The sequence below is a fragment of the Cyprinodon variegatus genome, unplaced genomic scaffold, assembly GCF_000732505.1.
Source record: "Cyprinodon variegatus isolate N-32 unplaced genomic scaffold, C_variegatus-1.0 Scaffold383, whole genome shotgun sequence".
Lineage (NCBI taxonomy): Eukaryota > Metazoa > Chordata > Actinopteri > Cyprinodontiformes > Cyprinodontidae > Cyprinodon > Cyprinodon variegatus.
Genome location: NW_015150836.1, coordinates 498500 through 512860, shown reverse-complemented (window position 1 = coordinate 512860; position 14361 = coordinate 498500). Strand labels below are relative to the sequence as shown.

At 36.1% G+C, this 14361-nt stretch overlaps 1 protein-coding gene across 1 annotated transcript in view; it reads left to right on the top strand.

Moving 5' to 3' along the window:
* The window catches only part of LOC107092503 (calpain-9-like), a 26563-nt gene extending 12897 nt beyond the window's left edge, over window positions 1–13666 (top strand). Inside the window, exons 10-20 of the mRNA XM_015387013.1 lie at window positions 1848–2005; window positions 2761–2966; window positions 6001–6046; window positions 9686–9760; window positions 9964–10024; window positions 10101–10165; window positions 10339–10407; window positions 10636–10714; window positions 11261–11377; window positions 12920–12978; window positions 13324–13666. Coding sequence (XP_015242499.1) covers window positions 1848–2005; window positions 2761–2966; window positions 6001–6046; window positions 9686–9760; window positions 9964–10024; window positions 10101–10165; window positions 10339–10407; window positions 10636–10714; window positions 11261–11377; window positions 12920–12978; window positions 13324–13350 — 962 coding nt within the window. The 3' untranslated portion in view covers window positions 13351–13666. The remainder of the gene's footprint in view (window positions 1–1847; window positions 2006–2760; window positions 2967–6000; window positions 6047–9685; window positions 9761–9963; window positions 10025–10100; window positions 10166–10338; window positions 10408–10635; window positions 10715–11260; window positions 11378–12919; window positions 12979–13323) is intronic.
* Window positions 13667–14361: the final 695 nt, after the last annotated feature.

Sequence of the window (14361 nt, the reverse complement as noted above, 5' to 3'; positions counted from 1 at the left end):
ATATATATATATATATATATATATATATATATATATATATATATATATATATATATATATGAGGGAAACAAGATTGTAAAATCTATAAAGCGATCAACTATTTGAAAAATAGAAAATGAGACCTTGTAAACAAATATCAATTTATCTATGCAACACTGTATAAAAAAAAAATAACAGAGAGTTTTATGTTTTATGGTATTTTATGCTATTTGTTGAATGCTGTAGGGAAGAATGTACGGTGTTTTAATCAGAAAGTTTAGCTGCATAATAAAATCATTGCTTTTTCTTTAGGTTAGATGATCTTAAAAATCATTAGTGTTAGGGTTAGAAAATCCCAGTAAAAATGGCTGCCGACGATGTTGAGTTAAAATCCAGGGTTTAGGTTTAGTCAGTCCTGTAATGAACATGAAACCAGAAGTGGACTTCTATCCCCAGAAGAGCTGAAGGAGTGACTGAAAACAGTTATATATGTATTCCCTTCATGACTTAAAATAGACATAAAGGGAATACAGACCCCCTCAAATGCCAGGCGTCATTTAGACTTTGGTTTTTAGGATAAATCTGGTCGGTCCTCCATAGTCTTGATTTAGTCCAAAACTCGTCATTGAAAATTGGTCTGTGTTTGATTGGCCTGATTTTGTCCCTTTTTAGTCCAATAATAGATGCTAAGAAGACGTTTCAAACCCAGTTTTCAACGTCTTTTCAACAATCTGGAAAATTATGGCTTTTCTTCTTTCACTTTTCAACCAAATGTAGACGTTGTTTGGACGTAAATCAGCAGTGTGATATTTGAGAAAAGAGCTTTATGAAACCCTTCAGGCTGATTTGTTTGTATTGGCCATCAAGCTGACTTCGAGTTGAGGCAGGTTTATTTTTCTTTTGCTGGAGGTGTGGTCCCTCCTAAATCTCTGGTAAAAATCTCTTATCTGGTTTACTGATTCTTTGGAGCCAAACACTTCATACTGCCTGTCTACCCTTCGTCCCTCTAGATCCAGATCAAAAACTGGACTGTAGCTTCATGTGAAAGTCTGATCTCATTTATAAAGAACATTAAGCCTTTTCTTTAAAGTTACATGTTTTGAAACCTTCCAGCTATATGTACATATTAAGAAATATTGCCGTTAAAACTGCAGAGTATTTGTTATTAAATATTGTTTTATTTTATTTTTGTAAACAACTCAGTAGAAAGACACTTTCTTACTGCAAAGTCAAATTTATTCTGTATGATACAGACCTTTTATAAATATAAAAACACTTGTTTTTATATTATTTCATACTATCTGTGTCATTACCTTTGCTTTTAATCTCAAGAGTAACTTTGTGACATAAACTGATAACTATTTCATTTATGGAGCAGGTGTTTGTATTAATTTACAGCTTTCAGGCAGTGAACGAGCAGCAGCTTAGCCATGAAATGAACAGTTCCATTTCATAAAGTGCAGCAGTGATCAAATATACACAGCATGGGAGAAAAACATGGTTCAAAATGCAACGATATGGAAGTTCAGAGCAATGCAAAGACAAATGTATATATGGTGCAAAAATGCATAGAAAAACATTGTGATATGAATTAAAAAGAAACACCAACTCAGAATGAGGATGAAACTCTTTCATCTGATTTTAATAGCATATTTTATCAGGTTTTATTAGTCTTTGATGAGCCAGTGAGCTTCTAATTAAAATGGACATGTTCAGTTATCGTCACAATGTTCCTAAGGAAATAAAATGGAAAATAACTCCAGTAAAATAAACTTTATTTTTACTATTAAACTAACTTTATTTTCCTTCCCCTATGCTTTAATCTTAAAGCAGAGATCCAGCAGTAAGGGTGTGTTTGTTTTGTACAGACTTGTATTGGCAGAACCCTCAGTTCCTGTTGGATCTGACGGAGGTGGACTTTGTACCCGGAAACACTACGAAGACCTGCTCCTTCATCGTGGCTCTTATGCAGAAATATCAGAGACTCAGACGAATTCGAGTCCATCTTTTTCTTCATATATATCCGGTACACACACCCAGACATGCACCCACACATTGGCATTCATATTGACTATGTCTGCTTTAAGTTTTTAAGTATTCATGGCCAACCCTGACATTTACCCATAACCCTGACCTAACATTAGTTCCTTCCATACTAACTATTGTTGCACCGTTACCAGTATTGGGCGGGGCCCCGATCCAGCACTAAAATGGTGGTATCGGTATCGGCGAGTACCAACAAATAGGGCAGCGAATAGAAAGTTCTACTGGATTCACTTTGTATTACGGTAGTCTTTTTCCTGCTTCACCAAGGTAGGCAGCAGCTTGACAAAGCCATGATGGCAATTGTTTTACATCCAAGTAGTATGCAGTTCTTCAAATATACACACACATCAAATTCAAACAGATGGTATCGATATGATATCGGTATCAGTATCAGTCGATACTGTACAGCCAGGTATCGGTACCGTGGCCTAAATAGGGCATTGGTGATACATTAATACTAACCAAACCCCTAACATTACAATGTCAGGAATAGCATTGAATTCAAGGTTTTATTCAGTAGCCCAACAAAGCCTTGTAACTATGGCTTTGACCTGGATGGCTGAGAATCTTCACCAGCACACAGAGCAGAATCATTTTCCCTGGGGAGAAATCTGAATGATTATGATGCTGTGTGAACCAGCCTATAATAAATATAACAGAAAGGTTGTAAATTGGTAAAAAAAACAAAAAAAAAAACAATTACAAGCAGCTCAAACTGGATTTTTACCTCTCCAGGCGCATCCCAAGACCACCTTCCTGTCATCTGAAGATCTGCTTAAAATCCCTCCAATCTGCTACAACCACTACGCGTCAGGTCGGGAGGTGATCATCCACAGCTCACTCCCTCCGGGTCGTTACATCATCATCCCTTCAACCAGCGAGCCCAATCAGCATGGAGAGTTCCTGCTGAGGGTGCTGACAGAGCCCGGTAACTCTGCCACGTGAGCAAAGCTTCCTCTTTACAAATGCTTTTCATATTTTTAATCAGAGGAAAAGGAAAGTTCTCCGTGCACCAGGATAAAAGGTAATCATCTGGTGTTTGCAGGTCTTGAACCTCTAGTGTTCAGAAACCCGGAATTTAAGTCTGGGATTTGTTAAACGAAAAAATGAAGCCAGTGTGGAAAACCTTTGTGTAAAAACTACCCAACGTTTAGAAGATTTAATTAGGAAATTAGCATCAGGTGCTTATTGGTATGTTTTCCTCTGTAAAAGCAGGAGTTTTTTCTGTTTGTTGCCGTGGAGCTTGTTGCCGTGTCCATAGATGATTATAGACACGGCCCCACAGGGACTAACGCCCCAGTATTTTTCTTGAAAAAGGTGCATTTTCCCTTGACTTGAGCAGGTGGACAAGAAGATTAACTAAATGAATTATTTACATTTAAATTAGAAAAAATATATTCTATCTTTTTTTAGTAGATCTTAAGTAGATAATATGTAATTATCCTAAAGGGCAAAAATACTCATTCCTTTGACAGATTATCTTATTTCCCTGCTCAGTTAAAAGGCATTTTAAGATATTTTTACTTTCTTTAGATAATTTATTCTGAGTCTAATACCAAAATGGTTTCTTATGATGATTTAAGCTGACAGAAGGGACTGCACTGCAAAAAGTATCCATGTTAGCAAGTCTCACTATCTTAGATCTAGTCAGAAAGTCTTTCTGTTCTTGTTTTGAGAATTGATAGCAAGATTTAAAGAAGCCTTTCAAAGAGCAAATGTTTTACTGCATTGGTAGATTATTGCACTTATTTTGAAATGTATCCACAGGATATGATTCACAGATGCACATAGTGATTCAAATAAGAGCATGAAATGTATACATTCAAAAGACAAGATTCACTGAAGTATTTGTGGTGCATAGACAATTATTTCTGGATTTATAAATTACCAGTTGTCTTTGAACGTCACTTCCTTTGGGTGTGGCTTTTTGAGACTCCACTGACGTGACTCGATGTACAAATGCATTTCTTTTAACAAGCTATGACTTGAAATCAGAGGAACATACCCTGTGTTGGTAATGATTTTGTTATAAGATTACTTGAATAGTAGGACCTCTCTGCATCTCCTACTGTTAGATCTCCAGAGTGGGGTTCAGTCTGCAGCCTGTGTCCCACTCTGGCTCGCTCTCTGCTGAGGGTTTGGATGATCATGGAAGTAGATCTGAGCCTGATCCCCAGCAGATGTCACCAGAGGTGGACAGAAGTGCCACTGGAGGCCAATTGGTGAGGCCAGATGATGAGCAGAGTAGAGGAAAAGTGGGGGGAAGCTACATGAGTAAAACTAATGAGAAATGATTTATTTAACAATTCTTTACATTAAAATGTCTTTTTTTAAATCATCCACAAACCTCTAAAGAGCCTCTTTCTTAATCAACATTTTTTCTGTCTTGGATTGAAAAAAAAGCTTTGTTTCCACTGCACTCTTTTTTTTTATTATTTCCTTTTTTTTAAAAGTGGACCTGTTGTGTATCTATAAATTAAGAACCTCTCCAAATCATCCTCCATGGTTGTAGCTGACACATGGGCGTATTATCCTCCCATAGCAGTACACTTTGTACCTCCACTGTTGGGTGTTTGTTTTACTTCTGGTTCGCTGACATAGCAAAACGTTTTGCGAGATCTCGCAAAAGTATTGTGGGATCTCGCAAAGTTTATTTTTTCCTCCATGTCCCTTTAGGGACTCCGTAGCTGGAAAAGGAACTAGTGCCCCATTCATTTCTGGACTGCAAATGTCACATTTCCAAATATGCCAGGTGGTCGGTTTGTTGCAGCAATACCCTACTCTTCCATCAAACAAAATCACTGCCCACATATTTGATCCTGTGATTGGCTCAAACAATGGAGCCATCTAATTATTTGAAACTCATACCGTGTTTTAAAAAAAAACAACGCATTTTTATGGAGTGAATTTCTGCCAAAACATTGTGTAAAAAAATGCATGTTGCGCACACACATAAAGCATGTTGCAAATGCATAAAGCATGTTTCACACAAACGAATCTTATCACTCCGGTTTGTAAAACAAATTTTTGTGTTTGTGCAACATTTAAGGACAGTTTGAAAAAAAGTTTTATTTGTGTGTGACATTAGATGAGAGTCTGTAACTAAAGTTTTATTCGTGAACAATAAGATTTGAGTGCAACATGTTTATTTGTGAGTGATAAGATTCATTTGGGTGAAACATGCTTTATGCATTTGCAACATGCAGTTTTGTACGCAACATTTTGGCAGAAAAATCACTCCATACATTTATATAACAAGTCAGGTGAGCCACAAAAGTCTAGACATAAATGCAGGGAACTTCAAAAACCACTGGTAGTTTACAAATCAGGATATAATTGTGTATGCATCATAAAATACTTAAGGGAATCTTCTCTAGTGAATGTGAAAATGTTATCATTATGTGCGAGTGTGGATCACATATGTGTGTTTAATGCTGAGACTCTTCTAGCTCCTTTAAAAATGAGTTAAAGATCAGATTTTACAGGCCTCAGTTAGAAGGTTAAAGCTCCTGATCCGTAGAAGAGGTCTGTACAAGGATGGGATGGGTTAAAGAAAATCCACTATTATTTAATTTTTTTATGGCGAAACACTTTATTTGAAAAGCTGATTCTGAAGCAGATGTCTTGGGAGAATCCACAGGTTGATCTTTGGAGAGAACCAAACTTATCAGCACAAGCACCTATTAAGCGCAGGGTGATGATTTGGGCTTGTTTTGCAGGCACTGAATGGAATAAACCAGTAAACCACAGCCTTTCAGAGAAAATCTATTGAATGATGAGTTGTGTTTTTTTCCACACAGTTTTAGCTTAATATTTGCTTTAGCATCATTTGCATTCATAAGTGTTTTCGATTTATATATTTCTAAGAATTTAGTTTTCTATACACTACAACGTGAAACCCAGTAACTAAAAGAGAGGGCGTACTGTCTGTTTTTACCATGGTTTGATTTATTGTTTTAAATCATTTTCTTCCAGTCCAGCTCAAAAACCAACACCACATGATGTCTCCTTGATCAAAGAGGTAACAGACAATTTCATCTCTTATCATTAAATCTATTGTCATATCTTGTGATTTGAAATAGACTAAGACCACCAGTCAGTAAAATCATGGATGTTTAGCTAAACACATTTCAGATATAAAAAGTAACCCAAATTCAATGTTAGTTTAATAATAAAAGGGTTTGCGTAAAATAATAGAAAGAAATGGTAGGGAGGGTATAGATGGTTCAGCCAAGCACCTCAGATTTTATTTCCAGCCTGTAAAAACTGTCTTAAAATTTAAACTTTGTATTTTGTCCAAAGAAATTGGAACACGGCTGTATTTGTCAGAATTAATCGATTTTTTTAACCAATGATTGTTATATGAAATGTATGTAAAAGTATTCAATAGATGTTATTTTATTTAACATTAAATTAGGAGAAGGAAGAAAACATGGATTATTGAAGATAAATAGTTTGGATATAGCAGAGGTGCAGGGATAGAGCATGCAACCCCATAGACATAAATATATGGTAGACCCCGCATTGAAGGTCCTGGTGCAGAAATTACGGCGGCCATCTTGGGGCGGCCATCCCTATCCTGCTGGTTTAAGCTGGTCAGACGAAGGATGCCTCAGCACTGTGTGGCTTTTTTGAATTGACGGACTATTGACATCAGGGCTCGACAAGTTTGTCACCACATTGCTAAAGTCACCACTCTTGGACTCCACAAGGGGAAAACAAGAAAAAAGCTCTGCAAAACAGTCCTTTTTCTTAACAACGGGCACTATGGGCCTTGCAAACTTGAAGAGAAAAAGTATGATAAAATATAAATTCTCACAATGTAATCGGTTAGCATAACTAGTCTAGTTTGAAGTTTCATAAGAAAACACACAGATTTTTTTTAAAGATAAATTGGTGTTTTTTAACAGAATTCTCAACTCGGCTGGCACAAATGTAATTTCCATCACATAGAAATATTTGTCATTTATTCTAAAATACTATGATACACATATTTTTGTTTTTTTTTTTACTGAAAGAATAATTAGTTTTAACTGTTTATGCCTTTATTGTTAAACACATACATTTATGGATTAGGTAAATTAATTGTGATGAGGACAAGATGCAAATCTTATGTTAAAGCTACATTGTGTAATAATTACAGGGATATACAGTCAGAAATGTAATATATTATACATAACTATGTTATTTATCATCATCTAGGAGCTCAGCCTCTTAACCTTAATATTTGCGTTGCCTTAGAATTCGTTATTTATAATTACATAGGAGCGGGTCTCGCAGCCATGGAGGCAGACATCTTTGCGCTACGGCAGCGCAGAGCCAACAAACTAGCGATTGCGAGATCGCCCATTACGCTCGAAAGTAACTACGGCAAGTTGAGAGAGATGAACTGAGACGGTACTGAACACACAGACTAATGAAATACTATCTGTGAAATTATCTATGTAAACAAACCTCATCACTTGAGAAGGTAGGTGATGCGGACGTCGTGGAAGACATCTTGTCCCGTAACGCTCGCCGTACTGTTGGGGGGGAGAAGCGGTGGGGGGGAGATGTTCATGTTGCTGCGGTCTGCAGTCTGAACGTTAGATGTCGCTGAAAATTACACACTGTAGCTTTAAGTGGAATATTATCTCTTAAGTTATGTAAAAGGTTTTAATGAGTGATTAGAATTTTGGTACAACTTATTTAAAAAAAAATGCTGTGGTGGAAATTACACGGCGTGGTGTAAAATACTGGTTGTTGTGGGAATTACAATGAATAGACCATACAGACAACAAACCTTTCTTTTTAAAAACTTTATGGAGCATAATAATAAATAATGATTAATAAATACATTATTGAATAATAATAAACTAATTGCAGTTGTGCATAGGTGGTACTAAGGGTGTGAGAGAGGGGATGGCACCACTGCAAAATGCTTAGCATTTAAATTATAGTTAGAAACATGTCAAAAGTTGTCTAAAAAAGTGTTATTTTATAATATTACCACATTGTTGTAATAATAAAATTAGATAAATAAAATGTGAGAACAAGGTCCTTGTATGTGTATCTATGAACTACGCCTACACAAGTTAATGTAATTTCCACCACACCATTGTAATTTCCACCAAAGAATGCAATATGGTAGAAATTACTGTGGTGGAAATTAGAATCTGACAGAAATTGGCAGGAAAATCTATGCTAGCATCACATACTAGCTAAGAAAGGGTCTCTAGCATTTTATGCTTACAAATATGTGTGTTAAAATAACAATTAATTTCCAAACTGAGTTGATGTCAGGGCATGTTTGGAAATAACATGCAATAAAAATATTTTCATTTCAAGCAATATTTAACTTGGCTTTACTTCAAAAGTTGATGGATGAAGTCAAAATTTCTTCCATGTCAGACTTGTGCTGTGTTGCACTGTTCATCGCCATAGCAACTACCCAAATAATCTTTGATACAAACTTAAAGGGACATTACAGTGGAAATTAGAACAATACTGTGGGACAACTACAATTGGTTTAGAAAATCACATAAACAGTTGTATGAAATTAAAAACTCCAATTATAGTTTGATAATTTTTCTGATATTTTATTCAATGATATTTTAAAACATTAGAAAAAATGTTTTTTTACTATTCATTTTTATCATTGATGATCAAAAGTATGGGTGTGTGAAAAGCACAAAACGGTAATATTTACATATATATGAGGCTGAAAAAAGGTGAAAAAGTCACCACAGACTACTAAAACAAATTTCCTAAAACATTTTCATTGTAAAGATAACTATAAAGGTGTGAAATATCTCTTTTTTTAAAATGTATTCATGAAATATGATCAAAGGACATAAAAGTGCTCGTAGTTAAAGAATCACCCATATAGATACATATATATAAATAAATATATATGTGTTTGTATATATATGTTTTTGTACAACTGTGTGTTTGTATATGGTAGTAAAAAAAAATATTAAAATTTATGAGTGGCCGTTATTTGCAACATCCATACATCCTGTCTGAATATTATATTACTTTTAACCTCACTAAGAATATTTAAATGCACTGAACCATTTGGTATAATAGCTATAGTTTTAAAGTTTTCAGAAAAAAACTATGTGACAATTACTTCAATATTCAGCGAGTTATAGTTGCTTAAAATTGATTCTGTGCCTGGTCAAGGCATTACACTGAGCAGAGCAGTCGACCGCCCCAAGATGGCTCCCCTAAATCTCGTCAGCCCCTATAGGTGATAGTGGTCGATGCGGGGTCTACTCTTTATACAGGTATATGTGCAACCCATGCTTTAAGTTTTCCACTTTGCTGCAGCTCTTTTCCTCTTCTGTCACCCCATTTCCTTTTAAGATAAAGGCGACCAGTGCAAATAAAAAAAAGAGGCACTTCAAATAGCCCCTCTGCCACTCTTTCAACACCTCATCTTTCACAATCACTAAAAACGTTTGGTGTAAAAATGAGGATAATTAATAAAACATACAGAAGAAAAACCTGTTTATTAAAATTCTTGCCACATCCATTCTGCCGGTGCCAAAAAGCATCTGTCACTGCAGATTTATTTATACATTTTTGTTCAGTTGTGACAAAATACATTAAAATATTTATGAAATCTTATTATTAAAGGCATAAGCGTAAAAGTGTTTTCTGGTATTTTTCCCTGCAGCCTTCTTATCCTCACCAGGCCGCGCTGCCTTCACTCGTATCCATCAGACAGCTCTTTAACAAACACAGCGACAAGGTGAGATTTACCTGAAGAATGTCTTCCAGGCCGGAAGAGATTTTACTCTAAATTTGAGGAAAAACAACCATAAAATCTGCTGGTTCTGCAGAATTACTGGGTTAAACACAGACTAGAGGGAGTTTGGGAATGTTTAATATAGATGAAGGCTTTCACTGTGTGGCCTGCTGTGATCTAAGTTCTTCCTCGTTTCCTGTCTTCAGAAAGGATCCTGCAAACCTCTGAACCTCCACCGCCTCCTGTCCGAGGCCGTACAGGGAGGAGGTCTGTGCTGCCCTGATCTTTTATTTCCACATGATTGTTAAATATAAGCCTTTTTAATGATCTCTCATGTCATTAGTGTTGGCCGGAAGTGAGAGATACCTTTCTTTGGAGCACTGCAAGAGCCTGGTGGTCCTGATGGACGTATCCTTCAGGAGAAAGCCTTTAACTCCAATAATAATAAAATGAGAAATATATTTCAGCTTAAATTGTTTGGAATCAGGTCGTGTTGTGTTCAAGGACTGCTGGGATCTTTTTTGTGCTGGCCTTCTGCTTTTTTTTTTTTCTTTCTTCCTTGACCTCAGTGCTTTCTGCAGAGCCATGGCATCGCTCGACTGGACTGGGATGACTTTAAGACTCTGTGGAACAAAATCAGGAAGTGGACGGTAACCGTAGCAACACTAGCACGTCTATGACAACATTAATAACATGGCTGCAGATATTTTTGAGTCTTTATAAGGGTGCAGGCAACAATAGATTAGAAGTAAATTAAAAACTAGTAGGAATGACTTGGAGCAACTACTTTAAAGGAAAACTTTGGAGCATGAGTTCATTGTAAGATGGTTCTGATATTCAGCTTATAACTGTTCTGTTATCTTTTCCTTTGTTTCCAGGACATCTTCCTGGTCTATGACACAAATAAAACTCATCACCTTGAGTACCGAGAGGTGGAGCCTGCCCTGAAGGCAGCAGGTAGGCAGTATGCAGCTACAGAAATACATATTTAAGCATTTTCCCCTACAAGTGTATAAATATGACCAGAAGGGGGCAGTCTGTAACTTTTGACAACTGAATCCACAAAAGCAGATTTATGGAGTGAATTTTGCTCCGTTGTTGCAACTTCTGAAAAATGTTTTAATCAAATAAAGGCTTTGAGATAAATGCAGTTTTCTCTGGCTTAAAAAAAAAAAAAAAAAGTCAGATTTATTTTTATTTTTTTTAAATAAAATAAAAAAACTCCTCCTCTGGAGTTGCACATTTACCAACAAGTGTTGCTAACACCCAAGCAGACCAATAGAAATGCCTCTCTGCTCATCACTCCAGAGGAAATCCCGCCCCCAGAAGTGAAAAAAATTTGGTCTGTAAAATGTAATTTGTAAAGAATGCAATTTGTAATAATTTGTTTAAAAAAAGAACAGAACTATGGAAATGGGCCTGCCTCAGAAAGATAAAATGACCGTTTCATCTGAATCTTCCTGAACGTGTCACTGACCCGTCCTCGTTCTGTGTCTGCTGCAGGCATCACGGTGAACGATCTGTTGTTACAGCTAGTAGGACTGAGATACACAGAGCCAGACCTGACCATCAGCTACCCCGGCTTTCTGTACCTGCTCATGAAGCTGGAGACCATGATCCGTAAGGAGACTTCCCTTAGAGGAGAGGAGGGGAATAATCTGAAGGCTTTTCAGAGATTTCCAGAATGCCATCTTTGTTCATTCATAACAAAATACTGTCATTATTAAATCCAAATCTCTCTGATATACTGGATAGTAACTTGTGGATCAAACTGATCCAATGTGACGAATGCTTCCTGTTAAAGCTTTGAGTCACAGCTGTCATCACTATGTATTATGTTAGCCTTGAGGCTGTTGGTTCAACTAGAGCTGAGGTCTTCAACAGGAGGTCCGCGGACCCTAGGGGTTCCACAGAGGTACTGCATGGGGGTCATGAAAAGTTTGGTTGATTAGACTTTTTTTTTCTTTTTTTTTTTTTAGTAGACTGCAATTTTTTCCACTAATTGAAATGTCTTTAAGTCCATAACATGACAACACACTGTTATAAACAGATAAATGGAGGCAGAAGACGTCTTTCAGTCATCAATGCACACAATGACACACAGGAGCTCTTTCAAGCTGGGCACCGTTTCCTTCACAACACCTGTCCCATCAACCAGGAATCAGAATCAGACATACTTTAATAATCCCAGGGATTTATTTTCGTTACATTACTCCATCTATAATAGTGACTATAGGACCAGTTTGATATAACATAATTTCATACAATATAGTATATAATCAGGGGGTCCTTGGCCTGAAAAACTTTGAAAACCTCTGAACTAGAGCAAATAAAACAGTCTTTCCTTTTAGTTTTCTTAGATAGAAGTGAATCTGAGGTACGGTGTACATTTTTGGACATCCTTAGGTCAGGAAATGTTGGCCATCCCAGCAGATATCAAGTTTAACACTAAATGCTAAAAACAACCACCAATCCTCCATTTCCCACAATTCATTGCAGGTCAAAGCAAATTGGTCAGGCAATGACAGAGGATTGGGGCAAAAACTGTGATTAAAATTGAGATATTACTGTGATGTTTTTAGTAGAGAATGTAGCTTTGTTAAAGTGAAATATTTGCTCAGTGGATCAATATTTCCCAGAATAGAAAAAAAAGAGCTCTTATTAAAAAAGGTGGTTTTATTTCACTGATGATTTATCTTTCTGAGCTCTTCTCTGTATTGTGGGAATTTGGTCTATTATTTCTGCAATCAAAGAACAAGTTTTGTAAATGGATATTTGAAGAAAAAAAAAAAAGCACTCCATTTCTATGAATAAAACAATAACACAAGAAAACGTCTTTAAAAGAAATAGATTTAATGTTAGCCCAACTCTTTCAGCTGATTTGTGGAATTTAAATCATGTGGTTTTGTTAAAAAAAAAACAGTAAACATTTCCTTTGTAAAATAAGCTTTTTTTAGATGAAATATATGATTATTTTAATAATCTAACATCGCAAAATGTGTTGCTGCACAAACTTTGTAAACGGTTGCATCTTACTGGGCCTAATACAGAGATTAGTTTATCCTTTAAGTGAAGATTTATTGATTTTAATAAATCAACTAGCACCTCTGATAAGGGTGGTCAACAGGAAACTCGCGTGTAACAGTTTTCTTTATTCTACAGACAAATTTCAAGCGTACGACATGATGGGACAGGAAACCATAACCATCAGCTACAGCCAGGTATGAACAGAAACGGCTTGAATCTTGGATACATTTCTATAGAGTTACTGCTGCAGAGGTGGTTTCTAGAGCTGATTATTCATGTGTAATGTTAAGCTTTTCCAGTTTCTGCAACTTTAAATAAATTGTCATGTCGTCAGCTTTATTGATGCTAATTTACAGTTTTACAGACTAGTAAACAGGGCCTCAAAAAAAAAAAACCCCACAAAAAATATATATTTTTACATTTTATTATTAGAATATAAGAAGTTATTTCAGATTTTTTTTTTTATTAAAAAGTTTCTGCTGACCTGTTTGTGCTTTCTTTCCCATTCATCTCGTAACTTCTTCTCCGTTTGGTTCCAGTGGCTCCACATGACGATGTACAACTAGAGCAGACCTGGTCCAGCTGGACGGATTCACCACAATCTACTTTGCTTTTTTGCGCCATGTTATCGTTTTTATTGTTTGAGAATAGTCAATGTGCTACCCAAACTGCTGGACAAAAGAATCCAGCTGTAACCATGGAAACAGGATCAGGGATGTGCATATCCAGGTTCAAGCAGCAGCTCCAGATGGGCTGTTTAATTTGGATTTCATGATTAAGCTCCATGTTATTGAAAGCTACATTTACACTTAGTTCTTTGATTTCTGCGCTAATGTTTGATGTATGGCAAGAATATTTCAATAAATACATTTACTAAAGATTTTAAATTATAATGCCCCATTCATTTCTTTATTACAAAGATCTAAAAGCTTGATTTATTTTTTAATTCAAGATAAATCAACATCTTCCCAATTGTACAGCTCCGGATTTCTGTGCGATGACAAATGGTGCTGGAGGAATTGGATTTAAGGAAAATATAAATGTTTAATGTTCTGATAGCTGCTTATTCTGGCTAAATCCTGAACTAAAAACACCAGAATCAGTTCCGTTTCTTGTGGAGATTAAATAACTTCAGTAAATTTGTCCCAGTGCTTTGATATTTAGATTTTTTTTTAGACGGAGGACAGAAAAACCTCTGCATCTTCCAACAGAACTCTTTTAGCTATTCGGCTAAAAACCCAAATCTCCTTGAATCAAATGACAAAGCAGGGCCAGTCTGTACAATAGTTATGCTCTGCATGACGGATCGCTGGTTAAAAATCCTTCAGCCAAATCTGTAAATCATCCAACAAGCAAAACCAGTTTAATTAGGAATCGATAAAAACAGCAACTTATGGTCATATGTTTAAATAACGGACATAAATTACTGTAAAAACCCCAAGTGGGAAATTTGGGCAGTTTTAAGGCCCAGAATGATCATTATTAGTTATTATAGACCTTTTATTGATGCGGTTGAATCTAAAGTTAAATATAACCAGCAGGCTTGCTTCCAGCAGCCAGTCTATTGCACATTTTAA